General features: G+C 58.7%; 1 protein-coding gene across 1 annotated transcript; it reads left to right on the top strand.

Annotated features, from left to right (window-relative positions):
* Positions 1-1,074: 1,074 nt before the first annotated feature.
* Positions 1,075-5,137, top strand: ZNF385A (zinc finger protein 385A; the record flags this gene model as incomplete). The annotated part of the gene is given in 3 exon segments (XM_034793143.1): positions 1,075-1,253; positions 1,844-1,939; positions 3,461-5,137. Coding segments are annotated over 3 exon segments (500 nt in total), but the record flags the coding sequence as incomplete, so codon positions are not given.
* Between the last annotated feature and the right edge of the window lie 11,862 nt (positions 5,138-16,999).

Genomic DNA, 16,999 nt, shown 5'->3' with positions numbered 1-16,999 from the left:
GCCCCCAGCTCATCCAGCTACCCCCCACCTCATCCACCCACCCCCCACCTCATCCACCCCCCCTCGCTCCTCTAGTCACCCCCTAGCTCATCCAGCCACCCCCCCTGTGCGTCCACCCACCCCCAGTTCGTCCAGCCACACCCTGCTCATCCAGCTACCCCCCGGCTCATCTAGCCCCTGCCTAGCTCGTCCAGCCACCACCACCCGACTTGTCTAGCCCCGCCCCCAGCTCATCCAGCCACACTCCACTCATCCAGCTACCCCCGGCTCGTTCAGCCCCCTAGCTCATCCACACACCCTCCGCTTGTCTAGCCATCCCTCCGGCTCCTCCAGCCCCCCCACCTCCTCCAGCCATCCCTCAGCTCATCTAGCCCTCCCTCAGCTCATCCACCAACCCCCCCGGCTCCTCCAGCCACCTCCCAGTTGTGCAGCTAGCCCCCCACATCAGCTCATCCAGCCACCCCCCCACAGCCGTACCCTGCCCCCACCTGCCATGCGGGCACACCCACGGGTAAGGGGCTCTGTGGTTTGGGATTGGGAGACATTGACTGAGCAGTGTGAGGGAGGCCAGGGCTAGGGTAGCAGGGGGCTGCGGGTCGGGATGGAGAGGCATTGGCACGACTGTGTGTGGGGAGTCAGAGCTGGGACAGCAGAGTGGGGGGAGCTGCGGATTGGGGCAAGTGAGCTGGGCAGCGGACGTTTGTGACCAGCTTCCCGCCCCGCAGTGAGTGCCCCGGGAATTCCCCACTTGCCCCCTGCCGGTGGCCCTGTCTGTGCTGGGCGTGTGAGGGGCAGCAGCCAGGCCCCTGGGTGGGACTTTCCGCGGGGAGCATCCGTGCTGTGCCAAGCAGCCCCAGGCCCAGGAATCTGCCCCGGCCTGGGCCACTGACTGCGACCGAACTGAGCACGGGGCCAGGTTGGGGGGCTTCTGCCCTCTGATTGGTCCAGCAAACTCAGTCCATCCAAAGTGAAGGCTAATCAAGGGGGCACTGTGGAGAGCGGGGTGGGAGCGCTGGCTATGGAGAGGGGAACTCCCACCACTGCTCCCCCTCACTATATCCCCTCCCCGCCCAGGTACCAAGCACAAAACCATCCTGGAGGCACGCAGTGGGCTGGGGCCCATCAAGGCGTACCCACGGCTGGGCCCCACGGCCAGCGGGGAGCCAGGCAGCCAGGACCCCAATGCTCAGGAGCGCACCTTCCACTGTGAGATCTGCAATGTCAAGGTCAACTCGGAGATCCAGCTCAAACAGGTGGGGCACTTCTGGGGACCCCCATGTCCTCCCAGCCTCCCCACCCTGCCATCACTCCTCCCCCTTAGCCCCTGCCCCTTGGGCATGTGGGGTGGGGGTAGGCTAGTCTCCCAGGTTGGGAAGGAGCCAGCTCCTGGGTCTGATCCCCGTTGGGGGTGCTGGGAGACACTGAGTCCCAGCTCTGAACCCGGGCTGGAGTCAGGACTCCCTGGGTTCCATGCCCAGCTCTGGGAGGGGAGCAGGGTCTAGCACAGGGGTAGGCAACCTATGGCACGCGAGCTGATTTTCAGTGGCACTCACACTGCCCGGGTCCTGGCCACCGGTCCGGGGGGCTTTGCATTTTATCTTAATTTTATATGAAGCTTCTTAAACATTTTAAAAACCTTATTTACTTTACATACAACAATAGTTTAGTTCTATATTATAGACTTATAGAAAGAGACCTTCTAAAAACGTTCAAAGGTATGACTGGCACGCGAAACCTTAAATCAGCGAGAATAAATGAAGACTCGGCCCACCACTTCTGAAAGGTTGCCGACCCCTGGTCTAGCAGCTCAAGGCAGGGCTCTGACTCTCTCCTCTCCCCCCAGCACATTTCCAGCCGGAGACACCGGGATGGGGTAGCCGGGAAGCCCAACCCCCTGCTGAGCCGGCACAAGAAGCAGCGCAGCCCAGCCGAGCTGGGGGTGAGCTGAGAGGCCGGAGAGGGGGACTGGGGGGGGTGAGCTGAGAGGTGGGCGGGTGGGGGTGAGCTGCAGGGCCAGCTCCAGCTTTTCTGCTGCTCCAAGCAGCAAAAAAAAAAAAAAAAGATGAGTGGCGGCACTTCGGCGGCCGCTGAAACGCGCCGCTTCTTCAGCGGCACTTCGGTGGCGGGTCCTTCGGGAATGAGGGACCCGCTGCCGAATTCCTGCCGATACCGGACGGACGTGCCGCCCCTTTCAATTGGCCACCCCGAGCACCAGCTTCCTTAGCTGGTGCCTGGAGCCAGCCCTGGTGAGCTGAGAGGCAGTGGGGTGGGGTGAGCTGAGAGGCGGGTGGGTGAGAGTGGGGGTGAGCTGAGTGGCGGGGGTGTGGGGGGAAGTAGGGCGGGTGAGCTGAGAGACGGGGGGGGGGAGGAGGGGGGGGGGCGGGGGGGGGGGGGGGGGGGGTGCTCCCTTCACCTTGCTGGGCCCAGCCGCATAGAGAATTGGGACTGGTCACTGGAGGGGGGCTGGAGCTTCCTAGGAGTGCAGGGGCCAAGGGGGCAGGAGCACCATGGCGAGGGCGGGGGTAGTTGGAGAGAGAGATTCCATGGACAGATGGATGGACAGACGGACAGACAGACGGGTATTCTGGAAGTCACGGACACGGATGGGTGCCATAGACCAGTGGCTCTCAAACTTTTTTACTGATGACCCCTTTCACATAGCAAGCCTCTGAGTGTGACCCCCACCTTATAAATTAAAAACACTTTTATATATTTAACACCATTATAAATGCTGGAGGCCAAGCGGGGTTTGGGGTGGAGGCTGACAGCTCGCAACCCCCCATGTAATAACCTTGCACCTTGCGACCCCTTGAGGGGTCCCAACCCCCAATTTGAGAACCCCTGCCATAGACGGATGGATGCAGCGGGCAGACAGCTGGAGGGCAGCTGACAAACAGGGCCGGCTTTAGCAGGTGCAGGGCCCACGCCCGGATGCAAATTGTCTCACGCCCCCCCTACCCCAACTCCGCCCTGGCCCCGCCCCAACCCCGCCCCCTCCCTGCCCCATTGGATCCCTCCCCAAATCCCCGCCCTGCATCTTCGCCGCATTCCTCCTCCTCACCCCTCCCTCCCAGGCTTGCGCTGATCAGCTGTATGGCGGCACAAGCGCTGGAGGGAGGGGGGAGAAGCAGGACGTGGCTGCTGGCAGCCCCGGACATTGCGGGGCCCTCTTAGGCGCGGGGCTCCATTCCAGGGAATCAGCCGAATCGGCTTAAAGCCGGCCCTGCTGACAAATATGGCCCCCAGTGCCCTCTGCACATCTTGGTCTTTCCTGGCCAGCCCCCATGGTTGGGCATCCCACGCACCCAGTGCTCTGTCTATGGGTGCTCCCCAGCCCGGTGCTATGTCTGTGGGCGCCCCTCCCCCCACGCCTGGCACTCTCTGTGGGCACCCCACCCCCACACGCCCGTCTCTCTCTCTTTCTGGGCACCCCCTGAGCCCGCCTCTCTCTCTCTTGCAGGGCCCCCTGGCCTTCCCCAAGGACCTGCCCAAGTCGCTGGCGGCCGGACTCCTGCCCAGCCCCTTGGCCATGGCAGCAGCGATGGCAGCTGCGGCCTCCGCCCCCCTGACGCTGCGCCCAACGCCCCCACTCCTGCAGGGGCCCCCCCTAACGCACCCACTGCTGCGTCCAGCCCCGGGGCCCATCAGAACTGCTCACGGGCCCATCCTCTTCTCGCCGTACTGACGCCCGCTGCTGTGCCCCTCGACGCCCACCTCTGCTGGACCCGCCCGGCGCCCACCCGAGCTCCCGGGGGCTTGGCGGGGGCTGGGTGGGGCTTGGGGCCTTTCGTTTGTGGCTTTTTAACTGGAATTCGGATCCTTTTTCCCCAGAAGAAAAGGGACAAGCCCATCCCCCATCCGCCCCCCAGCTCCGTCCCCCCCAGGACCAGCCAACTCTGCACAAGTGCTGGGCCCCCCGGGGAAGTGGCCGAGGGGACCCCCACAGCCCCCTTCATTGCTCTTTTCTCCCTGGTACCAAGGGTGGGGGGATCTGAATTTTGGGAGAAGGACTGGGGAAGGGAGAAGCCCCCCCATCGGACTCCATGGAGTGTCAGGTTGGGGGGCGACCCCAGATCGGGGGGAGGGTCCCCCGGTACCTCAGGGAACTGATCGCAAGCAATCTCTTTTGTATCTCTCTCTCCGCGGGGAGGCGCCCCCGTCCCTCCCAGAGCTGGGGGGCTCCCTACAGCCCCCCAACAGGATCTACGCGGGGCCAGGGAGCCCGCCAGCCACACAAGCCATGTCCACTTGCACTGAGAGGTGCGAAGCTGGGAGCCCAGGGATGTCCATCCCCCTCTGGGCTCACGGCCCGCCCGGCCCGCCAGGAGAATGGACACCATTGCAATAACGTTGGGGCCTGGGCCGCCCCGTGTACATAGCACCCCCCACTCTCCCCCGTGCTTCCTCCAGCTGCCGCCACGGCCCCCGGCCAGCAGCCTGTGGCCCACACTGTGCCCCCCGCGCCCGCCCCTCTACCCTTCAGGGCAGGAGCTTTGTGTCTAGAGGTAGCGCCCTTCCCCCCCCCCCCCGTCCCTCGGGAGCCACTGGCTGGGCCTGGCCTGAGCCCCCTGCCGTGGGGCCAGGAGGTTGAGGAGAAGCCCCAAGCTTGGGTGATTTTATCAGCTGTGCTGAGAATGAGGGGGGTGTCCCAGCTGGTGGGAGGGAGGCTGGGGATGGCCGCCCTGTGGGGCAGGGCTGGATGGGGGCCCCCCCAAGCAACACCCTGTGGGGCACCTGCTCGGATGCTGCAGGGGCGGAGCCCTGGCACGACCCTGGGGGTCTGATCCAAGTGAGGCAGGGGAACCCATCCTGGGCCGCGTGGGTGCCCAGCTGTCACCTCCCTGGGGCTGCAGCCCACACTAGGCCCTGCCCCCCACTCCCCTCACGGCCTGAGGGGTTCAGCCCAGGAATTGGACACAAGCTGAATCACCCTTTGCCCTGCCATGGGGCCCCTGCTATCCCAACAGGGAGTGGGGGTCCCTGTGCCAGGGAGCAGGTGGTGCCCCAAGTTCCAGCCAGGAACCCCCCACACACATGTGTAGGGGGTCAGCTGGCCAGCCCCTAGCTCAAATACATGGGTTGGAGGGGCGGGGCTTAGGGTTTGCAGGAAATAGGGGGTGCTCGTTGGGGGCCAGGGGAAGGGATGGGGTGCAGGGGGTCCACAGGAGGAGATGGGGGCACATCGAGGGGTTGGGGCACATCAGGGGAAGGGATGTGTGGGGTGCCCATGGGGGGGTGGGTTGGGGAAGAGTGTGGGGATGGGAGGGGAAGGGCTAGAGTGCCCAGGGCAGGGGTGGGGGGGGGGTGCCCAGGGAAGCTCCAAGTGCTGCTGGAAAACTGCTGCCCCAGACGCATACTTGTGAAGGGCTGTTGTGATGCTGATGCCATGGCAGCCGCCCCCCAGCACGTCCCCATCCCCTCTGGGGCCACCAGAGGTCGCTCAGTGAGCCAGCAGCCTGGCCCCAGGCCTCTCAGCTTAGCCAGAGAGGCCAGGTCATTTCCTGGAGATTAACCAGCCTCCTCCCCTCTCCCACTAGGCCCCCCCAGCCGTTAAATCCCAGACACTCGTTAAATGCCCGGGGCTGGCAGTGCCAGGCTGGGGGGGGAGGGTTAATACCAAAACAGTCCCCCATCCTTACCTCGGCAACCCTGGGAACGCTGGCCTGGCCCCCATGGCTGCCCTTTTGTATGGTGCCTGGTGCTCCATTGACTGGGTGTCCCCCAGCAAAGGGCTTGTATGACAGGCCAGCACCTCCCCCCCCCCCAGGTGTCAGTCACTGCCCCCAAAGCCCTGGCTGCTAGAGGAGAATTGCCCCCCACCCCCAGCGGTGCGGGGCCCATGACACATGACACCTCAGCAGGCCCCTGGCCTGGCCACTTGCCCAAATGCAGCCTCTGATTGGAGAGGTTCAGCTCCCATGGCTCCCTTGATCCTGGGGGCAGCAGGGGACGCTGATCTCAACTGTGGGGCCAGGGACGTCCGCTCCTGCCCCAGGCCTGGGGTGGGGGCTCGAACCAGCTTCCACCTCCAAGGGGTTGGCTGGGGGCTGATCTAGCCCTCGTGCCACCCCCTGCATGGTCAGGGACAAGGGGTCCTGCCCCTCTAGCTCCTTAGTTGTGGGGCAGGCACTTGATGGGGCTGGATGCTGCCATCCCCTCCCCCCTTCAGCCCAAGGTCTGGGAGGGGGGGAATGCCTCAGAGCTCAGCGCCCTGGGACAATTGGGGGCTGGGGTTAGGCTCCAGGCTAGACACCTGCTCCTGCCCAGGGCTCCTGAACCCCCCATGCTGCCCATACACCTGCCGGCTCAGAGCTCAGCATCAGACCCCCCCAGCTCGCGCCTGCAATTCCCAACTCCGCCAGCAAAACTGTGATAAAGCAAAAGCAATAGACAAGTGGGGGGCCTCTGCTGGGGGGGGGGGATCCGGGTCACATGCTCCCTGCATTACCTCAGCCAAGCACTGTCCTACGCGGGGCTATCGGGTGAGATCCTGCACGCCCCCCACCGCCCTCCCAGGCTTTGCCTCCACCCCAAACGTCTCTCCCCATCCGTCCTGTGCTGGATTCTCGCCGTGACACTGACGTGTTTCCGCTCGAGCCCCCCGCACCCTGACAACAATAAAGTTCAAGGTTTGACTCCACAATGCCCAGGTTCGCTGTGTGTGTCTGTCGCTGCGCCGGCCCCTGTGCCCTATAGCGCCCTCCCCCAGCACTCCACCCTGGCACTCCACAGGTTGCGCCCACCCAGGGCTAAAACCCAGGAGACCCCCAGCCCCAGTACAGGAGGTGAAAGAGAATCCCTGCTAGCTGGGGACAGTGCATGGGTTATGACCCAGAATTGAGCACATCTGATTCCAGCCAGCAGAGGGCAATGGTGCCTACACGCATGGGCACATGCCCACCAACCAGCTCATTGCCTGGCTAATGCCTGCCTGGCTGACATGCTTGTTGTGGAGTAGTGTCTGCGGGGAAGCATCCTGCATGAGGCTCGCAAACCTTTGCAGATGGGGCTCAGTGTAGCCAGGTTCCCAGGTCCCTCCCCTTTCCCCCTCTGGATGGCACCCCAGGGCAGCAAAGGGCTCATGGCACTCAGAGTGGGGCAGGCTCCCAGCACTCAAATGCAGCCACCTCTGGGCTGCAGCAAGGCAGCGATTAGGCGGAGCACTGCAGCACTGGCTCATAGACTCATAGACTTTAGGGTCAGAAGGGACCATTATGATCATCTAGTCTGACCTCCCACATGATGCAGGCCACAAAGCCGTCCCAACCCCTTTCCCTTGACTCTGCTGTTGAAGTCCCCAAATCCTGTGGTTTAGAGACTTCAAGTAGCAGAGAATCCTCCAGCTAGCGACCCCTGCCCCATGCTGCGGAGGAAGGCGAAAAACCTCCAGGGCCTCTGCCAATCTACCCTGGAGGAAAATTCCTTCCCGACCCCAAATATGGCGATCAGTAGAACCCCGAGCATATAGGCAAGATTCTCCAGCCAGACCCTCATTGGCCATTGATACTATTTACCAGCGATGGCACGCTGTTTATTTGACTAAAATCATGTTATCCCATTAAACCATTCCCTCCATAAACTTATCTAGCTTAATCTTAAAGCCAGACAGGTCCTTCGCCCCCACCATTTCCCTCGGAAGGCTGTTCCAATATTTCACCCCTCTGACGGTCAGAAACCTTCGTCTAATTTCAAACCTAAACTTCCCCATGGCCAGTTTATATCCATTTGTTCTTGTGTCCACATTAGTACTGAACTGGAATAATTCCTCTCCCTCCCTGGTATTTATCCCTCTGATATATTTAAAGAGAGCAATCATATCCCCCCTCAGCCTTCTTTTGGTTAGGCTAAACAAACCGAGCTCCTCGAGTCTCCTTTCATACAACAGGTTTTCCATTCCTCTGATCATCCTAGTGGCCCTTCTCTGTACCCATTCCAGTTTGAGTTCATCTTTTTTAAACATGGGAGACCAGAACTGCACACACTACTCCAAATGAGGTCACACCAGTGCCTTGTACAATGGAAGCAGCACCTCCTTATCGCTACTAGATATACCTCGCCTAATGCATCCCAAGACCGCATTGGCTTTTTTCACCGCCACGTTACATTGTCGACTCATAGTCATCCTGCGGTCTACCAGGACTCCGAGGTCTTTCTCCTCCTCCGTTACTTCCAACCAATGCGTCCCCAGCTTGTAACTAAAATTCTTGTTAGTCATCCCTAAATGCATCACCTTCCACTTTTCACTATTAAATTTCATCCTATTTCTGTTACTCCAATTTACAAGGTCATTCAAGTCTCCCTGCAGAATATCCCGATCCTCCTCCGAATTGGCAATTCCTCCCAACTTTGTGTCATCCGCAAACTTTATCAGCCCACTCCTACAATTGGTTCCGAGGTCAGTAATAAATAGATTAAATAAAATCGGACCCAAAACCGAACCTTGAGGAACTCCACTGGTGACCTCCCTCCAACCTGACAGTTCACCTTTCAGTACGACCCGCTGCAGTCTCCCCATTAACCAGTTCCTTATCCACCTCTGGATTTTCATATCGATCCCCATCTTTTCCAATTTAACCAATAATTGCTTGTGCGGTACCGTATCAAACACTTTACTGAAATCAAGGTATATTAGGTCCACCGCATTTCCCTTATCTAAAAAGTCTGTTAGTTTCTCAAAGAAGGAGATCAGATTGGTTTGGCACGATCTGCCTTTGGTAAAACCATGTTGTAATTTGTCGCAATTGCCATTGACCTCAAGGTCCTTAACTACTTTCTCCTTCAAAATTTTCTCCAGGACCTTGCACACTACAGATGTTAAACTGACAGGCCTGTAGTTACCCGGGTCACTTTTTTTCCCTTTCTTGAAAATAGGAACCACATTAGCTATTCTCCAGTCCAGCGGTACCACCCCCGAGTTTAAAGATTCATTAAAAATTATCGCTAAGGGGCCTGCTATTTCTTGCGCCAGTTCCTTCAATATTCTTGGATGAAGATCATCCGGTCCTCCCGACTTAGTCCCGTTAAGGTGTTCAAGTTTGGTTTCTACCTCGGATACGGTAATACCCCCTCCTGTATCCCCCTCTGTCATGCTGCCTATATTCCTAAGCCCTTCATTGGCCTCATTGAAGATCGATGCAAAATATTAGTTTAAATATTGTGCCATGCCTAGATTATCCTTAATCTCCACTCCAGCTATAGTCTTCCGCGGTCCCACTTCTTCTTTCTTTGTTTTCTTCCTATTTATATGGCTATAAAACCTCTTACTATTGGTTTTAATTCCCCTCGCAAGGTCCAACTCTACACGGCTTTTGGCCTTTCTCACTCCATCTCTACATGCTCTGACCTCAATAAGGTAAGTTTCCTTACTGATCCCTCCCCTCTTCCACTCTTTGTACGCTTTCTGTTTTTTCTTAATTGCCCCTTTGAGACGGTCGCTCATCCAGCTCAGTCTAAATCTCTTGCTTACTAACCATTTTCCCTTTCTCGGGATACAGGCCTCCGACAGCTCCTGCAACTTTAACTTAAAATAATCCCAGGCATCGTCTGCCTTTAGATCCATAAATATGTTAGCCCAATCCACTTCCCTTACCAGTCCTCTTAATTTATTAAAATTAGCCTTTTTAAAATTGTAAACCCTAGTCTTCGATTTAATTCTGTTAATCTTTCCATTTAGTTTAAACCGAATTAGCTCATGATCACTCGAGCCAAGGTTGTCCCCTACAACCATTTCCTCAACGAGGTCCTCACTACTCACCAAAACCAAATCCAAAATGGCCTCCCCGCTCGTCGGTTCAGCTACTACTTGATGAAGGAATTGATCAGCAAGCACATCTAGGAACATCTGAGCTCTATTATTGCTACTAGCATTTGTTCCCCAATCTATATCTGGGAAGTTAAAGTCCCCCATAATTACACAGTTCCTATTAGTATTTACTTCCCTAAACACATTAAATAGTTCTTTGTCCATATCCTGGGTAGATCCTGGCGGTCTATAGCACACCCCAAGCACTATCCCAGGGGAGGCTCTAGTAGTTCTTTTACCCAGTGTGATTATCGCCCAGACGGACTCCGTCTTATCCATTCCATCAGTTATTATTTCTTTACAGCTTACCTCATTATTGACATACAATGCCACCCCCCCCACACCTTTACCTTTGTCCCGGTCGTTCCTAAACAGCACATACCCTTCCCTACCTGTACTCGTCATGACTACCGTTCCACCACGTTTCAGTTATTCCTACGATATCTGGTTTCATTTCTCGGACCAGGAGCTCCAATTCCTCCATTTTGTTACCTAGGCTTCTCGCATTGGTGTATAAACATCTTAATGTATGCCGTTTAGCCTGTCTCCCATTAGTTATGCAATTTGTTACGGACCCATTACTGTTCATCCCCCCTTTCCTTCTTATGTCCAATCCCATCCCCCTGGCTATATCTGTTCTTATCTCATCACTCTCCTTTTCAATGTTGGAATCTGGCGTGGAGATTAACTGTACATCTCCCAACCGTCTCCCCCAACTTCCTAGTTTAAAGCTCTTTTGATGAGATGAGCCAGCCTCCCTCCCAGAAGTCTATTTCCTTCCCTACTCAGGTGAAGTCCATCCCGTGAGAACAGCTGTCTGTCCCCGAAAGCCTCCCAGTGGCGATACATCCCAAAGCCCTCCTTATAGCACCACTCCCTTAGCCAACTATTTATCCTCACAATCCTGTCAGCCCTTTGCTGCCCTTCTCTAGGAACAGGCAGAATCCCACTAAAGATGATCTGAGCCTCGATTTCCTTGAGTGTCTTCCCCAGCCTGGCATAATCTCCCTTGATTCTCTCTAACAAGAACCTAGCTGTGTCATTCGTTCCTACGTGAAGGATTATCAAGGGGTTCTTACCTGCTCCTTTTAGTATCCTTTTCAACCGCAGGTCCACATCCCGTATCTTAGCGCCTGGTAGACAGCACACCCTTCTGTTCTCTGGGTCCGCCCTGGTCACAGGCCTGTCTAACCTCCTCAGTAAGGAGTCCCCAATCACGTAAACCTGCCTTCGCCTGGCGACAGTGCGATCTACTAATCTATCCTCTGTTCCCTCTAGTCGTAACCTGTGTCCGTTCCTATTTTCCCTTATACTCCCCCTTGTGCCATCCTGTATCCTCCCGGGGCCCAGATTTGGTGCTGTCTCCATCAACTCCTCCCCTCTCTCTATTGGACTAGCTGCTCTTCTCTTCTTCCTCACCCTCCCACCTTCAGTTACCACCTGCTGCCCCCCCTCCTCGTTATCCAAACACCCAAACCTGTTCCTGAGTTCTATTTCCCCTTCACTAGCCCTCCTTTTCCTTGGCCTGCTTCTCATGGTCACATGCTTCCACTGCCCTTGTTCTCCCCCTAACATTCCCCCCTCATAGTCCTCAGCCCCTGCTTCCACCTGCACGCCTGAGCATTCCCCTTCTGCCCCTCCTTGCCTTTCCTCCATCAGCTGCTCGAACCCCCGTCTAAACTCCACCAGGGTGTCTACCTGCATCTCCAACCCTCAAATCTTTTCTTCCAGTAACTGTATTAGGCGGCACTTCATACAAACATACCTCTGTTCAGGCTCACCCGCTAGAACCATATACATACCGCAGCTTCCACATGCAATCATCTGCTCATGGGGATTCCCAGCCCAAGGAGCCAAGGGACGAAGCAGCCTTGTGATTTTTCAGATGGGTCAATTCTGTGTTCCTGGCACTGGCGGTGCCAGCATGGGCCAAGTCCCCCTTCCCCGCTGCTGTGTGGCTGGCAGGTGGAAAGCCCCCCTCACTGGGATCCCGACCCTGGTGCGGTTGCTGGGCTGTCCCCTGAGCCCTGCTCAGGCACAGGGAGTTTCTTTTCCCAGCAAAGGGAACAGAAGCCACACGACAAATCTGGCCCAGACCCCACGGCCCGCAGCGAGGAGCCTGCACTGCACTGGGCAGAGGGGCTGGGCAGGGCTGGTCTGGGCCTTGAGCCTGGTTCAGCTCTTGCTGGCTCCGTGGGGCAATGCCCGATTCCCCCAAGGCAGGAGCGGAGGAGTCGGCCCGTAGCATTTCCACAAGCACAGCAGCAGTAGGTAAAGTGGGAGCGTTAATCTTGGTTAAGGGGGGAAACTGAGGCATAGAGCAGGACTGAGACTGGCCCAAGTAAGTGACAGAGCTGGGGCTAGTCCCCAGGAATCCTGACTCCCGGTCCCTCTCCCTCCAACCGCCTACTTGCTTTTACCCCCTAGGCTCCACATCCCTCTCAGAGTTGGGGTTAGAACCCAGGAGTTCTGATTCCCAGCCTCCCCTGCTCTAACCACTAGCCCCCACTCTCCTCCCACAAGCAGGGTTGTGAGTGGCTGATGCCCTGGTCTGAATGGTGCTTGCTGGTTGGCTCTGGGCTCTGCCTTGCGTACACGGATCCCTGCTTCCCTGCCCATGACGTGGCCAGTCCCTGCATCCATCGAGCACCAGACATGCAGGCCCAGCCTGTGGGGGAAGGAATGTGACTCCAGCCCTGGCAGGATCATCACCTGGCCCTAGAGGGTGCGGAGGCCACAGTGGGTTGTGCCTAGGGGCAGGGGTGCAGCTGGGCAGGTGCCTAGGGCATTTGGTCACAACCCCCCAGGGAGGGTGCAGAGAGACACCAGCCCCTTGCACCCTCCTAGCTCCACTGGCTGGGGGGCACATGGCGGGCTCCGGGAGATACAAGCCGGGGGCCCAGCTGGGGAGGAGCCGACAGACACTGGGGCCCTGAGTCCCGGGGAGAGCCTGGTAGTGTCCTGTTGGGGCTCCTTTGTGCCCAGGGGCATGATGGGAGCGAGGCATCCAGGGGAAGTGTGGCCCTGGTGCCAGCCCTGGGTCCGTGCCATGTCCCACCCTGGGCATGCTCTGCTGCCCTCGCCCATTTTTCTTCAGTTTCCATGGGGGGGGAGTGAGACTCACCCTAATGGGGGGTCATGACCCTGGCACTCATGGGACGGACGACTCAGCAGCCCAGGATGGCAGCAGAGCCCTGGAGGGGTGGAGGCTGGGACTGACTCTGAGACCCTCCCCCCCAAGGAGTCTAGCTGGCAGGTGAGTGAGACCACGAAGACAGGGCGGGGATTGATCCCGCCAGGCTGTCGCCATAGTATCCAGATGCCCCACACTGGAGTGACCCCAACCCTGGATCCCACAGCCTATGGCACATGGGAGAGTGACTGCTCAGCCACCACCCCCCCTGTTTCCCCCCATCCACAGGCCCCCAGCGCCCTCCACCTTCCCCATCCATGGACCCCCTAGCCCCCCCCACCTCCCCCATTTATGGATACCCTGTCCCCTCCACCTTCCCCATCGCTTGTCCCTCAGCCCCCCCCCCCACCTCCGCCCATCCAGAGCCCCCCAGCCCCCTCCACCTTCCCCATCCCTGGTCCCCCAGCCCCCCGCCTCCCACATCCACAGGCCCCCAGCAGCCCCCTCCATCTTCCCCATCCCTGGTCCCCAAGCCCTTCTGTCTCCCCCATCCATGGACCCCCAGTCTCATCCACCTTCCCCATCCCTGGTCCTCCAGCCCCCCCCCCACCTCCCCCACCCTGGAATGGGTTACCTAGGGAGGTGGTGGAATCTCCTTCTTTAGAGGTTTTTAAGGCCCGGCTTGACAAAGCCCTGGCTGGGATGATTTAGTTGGTGTTGGTCCTGCTTTGAGCAGGGGGTTGAACTAGATGACCTCCTGAGGTCCCTTCCAACCCTGATATTCTCTGATTCTATGGTCCATGGACCCCCAGTCCCCTCCACCTTCCCCATTTCTGGTCCCACAGCCCCCTCCACCTTCTCCATCCATGGGCCCCCAGCCTCCCCTAGCTCATGGGTTCAAAGTGTCTCCACACCCGAGTGGTGGGGCAGAGACAGGATTTGCTACAATGACAAACTCAGATTCTTGAGCCAGGTTCTGCAGCTCATGGTTCATGGGGGCCTGATGAAAGTGCCCCAGACCCAAACCCTTGCTATGGGGAGTGTGGGGGGGAAAGGGCGTCCACCAGCGTCTCTTGGGAAGTGCCCACCTCCCCAGATCCCCCCTCCACACACACACACACACTTCTGCCCCAGTCGGGTGCTCGCCCCTTTGCCCTGATTCCAAGGGCCATGCAAAGACTTGGGCACCAGGTGGCTGCTGCCTAAAAGCTGGGCCCTGCATTCATGCACCCTCCAGCAGGTGGCACTGCTGCCCCATACAACAGCAACGTTGACAGCAGTGCTTGGGGTCAGGGCCGGCTTTAGGAAGTGCGGGGCCCGATTCGAACAGTTTCGACGGGGCCCCGGCAGGGATGACTAAAAAAAAACTACGTAAAAAAACACGTGGGGCTTGTACTCATCGGGCGGCACTCCTAGTCTTTGGCGGTGGGTCCTTCACTCACGCCGGGTTTTCGGCGGCACTGAAGGACCTGCTGCCGAAGACCCGGAGCGAGTGAAGGACCCGCTGCCGAAGTGCCGCCGAAGACCTGGAGCATCACCGGGTGAGTAAAAATTAAAAAGGAGCCTCTAACCAGGGAAGGGATTCTCGGCCACTTCTTTCTCCCCTCCCTTCCCCCTCCCCCCCCGGCAGCCCTGTCACTGGGCGCGGGGCCCTCTTAGGCGCGGGGCCCAATTCGGGGGAATTGGTGGAATTGGCCTAAAGCCAGCCCTGCCTGGGGTGGTGCCAATACCCCAAGCAGCAGGGGCAGTGTCATCCCAGTGACCACACTAGGGAGGAAGGAGCCTGGAAGAGTGGTTAGAGCAGTGGGCAGAGACCGAACTCATGGGTTTTTCCCCAGTGGTTAGGGCAGGAAGTGGAGTTTACTGGGTTAGAGTGTGGCGGGAGTGGGGGGAACAGGGGGGGGGCTGGGAGCTCGGACTCCTGGGTTCTGCATTGATCGCCCCAGAGCGGGGATAGGACCCTGGGGAACCGCCCTCCCACACAGGCCAAGAACCAGGCTGTGGTGGCACCAGCAACAGCCCGGAAAAGGGTGCCCCCTCCCCCCGGCTCTCAGGGCTTGTGAGACTCCTCCCCCGACCCCAGGTCAGAACCAGAACTGTCCCCCCTCCCGCTACCACAGTGTTACAGACAATACCCCCAGCCCCCACCCCTCAGCCCCCTTCCCCCCCAGTACACACACATGCCCCCTGCCCCTCCCCACCTTCATAGCCAGGCCCCTAGAGGGCTCCTCCTCTCCCCCCTCCACGATCCTGGGGGATGGGCCCAGGGGCTGAGCTCCTCCCCCTCCCCAGTCATGGGAGAACATGAGTGGGTGCCCTCAGTGCCCCACCCAGGTCTGAGTGGGGGCAGCCTCCCAGCCCACCCCAGAGGGAGTGAAGGGGCCTGGACACATGTGCCACAGCCTGGACCCAGCAATGGGCCATGAGTGCCACCTAGTGATACTGGGCTGCCCTGGGGCCTGCGGGCACAACAGCCCCAGTGCTGCCCTCATGCCCTGCCCTGCCCTGCCCTCCCCTGCTGGGATCCACCAGAGGCCCCACCCCCTGCTCAGCCAGGCCTTGTCCTCTCGGCAGTGGGTGATTAGTGCTGGGAGGGGTCCCTGTCTCATCGGGAGCTGGGCTGAGGCCCTCACACTCAACTCACACCAAGCGGGCATCGGGTGGGAGCGCCTGTTGTTGGTCCTCCCTGTGAGGAGAGGCTTGGCCTGCTCTTGCCCCCGCCCCCAACTCCAGTGTCTGAGCCCACAAACCCAGCATCAGCATCAGCCCCTGCCTGCTGTGATCAGAGCCCCGCAGCTCCAGCCGGCTGTGTGGGTCTCTCAGGGCATATGGAGCCCATAGGCCCTTCCCTGTGTTTCCAAGCCACAGTGGGGCCATGCGCCAGCCCTCACCTCTCTCCCACCCCCCATGGCTGGATCAGGGCCTGTCAGCCAGACTGCCCCGGCTCATTTGCTTTGTAAATGGTGTGTACTGGCACCTGGTGGAGACGCTGGATCTATAGGCCCCATCAATCACTCATTTCAGCTGCATGCTCGGGCAGCCTGCCCACCCTGGGACCTGCTGAGCACTTGGCTCCAATGCCAGGGCCAGCATCCACACAGTTGAATTACATCCCACTATCTAGAGTGGGGAGTAGGGGCTAGTGGTTTGAACAGGGGAGCTAGGAAGCAGACACCTGAGTTCTACTCTGGGTTCTAGGAAGTGAGTGGGTCTAATGGTTAGAGAAGTGGGGGCCTGAAAGCCAGGATTCCTCTGTTCTCATCTCAGCTGTATGGCCGTCCCCTCTCTGTGCTTCAGTTTCCTAATTGGTACAACGGAGCTAATGATGCTTATTTACCCACCTCCCAGACCTGGTTCTATTCTAGCCTTCCTGGCTCTGATGTCAGTCTGGAATGCCTCCATGGAGCCCTGGCCCCTCTGAGACAGACTCAGGTCCTGCCTTTGCAACCCCTCAACCCTTCCACCGGGAGAGCTATTAACCCTTTGTGCGTTTGATTTGTATCAATGCAAAGGAACAAAAAGCTACAAGCAGCTCACGGGGCGGGAGGAGCGTACCTGGCATTCAGCCTGGCTGGCGGGTGCCCACAGTCCCTCAAGTGTTGCACAGCTGGCTTCAGAGATCACGTGCTCTAATGCAGCAGAACAGGCATCCCCCTTGCCAAGCTAGGCCCCGGCAATTCCCTCCAATTAGAGGGATCCCAGCGTGTCTTTCAGGAGCTGCCCCCACCCCAGAAGCAGCTGCTTTCCAGCAGAAGTAAGTCCCGTGTACATACAGTCTGTGACACTCTTGGGGGGTTGTGACGAACTGGGCCTGTTCTCACTGTGGTCTGTGAATGCTGACAGGGGAGTGTGGCTGGAATAGTCTGCATTGGAGGATGGGAGACAGCCCGAGGGCGCATACCTGAGTGTGTAACACGAGAACCCAGGAAGGGGTTGAAGGCCAGGTGACTCCTTAGCCCGGGAAACTGAACAAAGGCTGTGGGAGGGGTCGCGGAAGCAGAGTGTGGGAAGCAGGCTGGAGAGATGGCTGGGAGGCAGAGATGGCTCTGACCTCCCAAGGGGGG

The sequence above is a fragment of the Trachemys scripta genome, chromosome 16 (assembly GCF_013100865.1).
Source record: "Trachemys scripta elegans isolate TJP31775 chromosome 16, CAS_Tse_1.0, whole genome shotgun sequence".
Classification (NCBI taxonomy): Eukaryota; Metazoa; Chordata; order Testudines; family Emydidae; genus Trachemys; species Trachemys scripta.
This window is presented reverse-complemented; position numbering and strand designations above follow the sequence as displayed.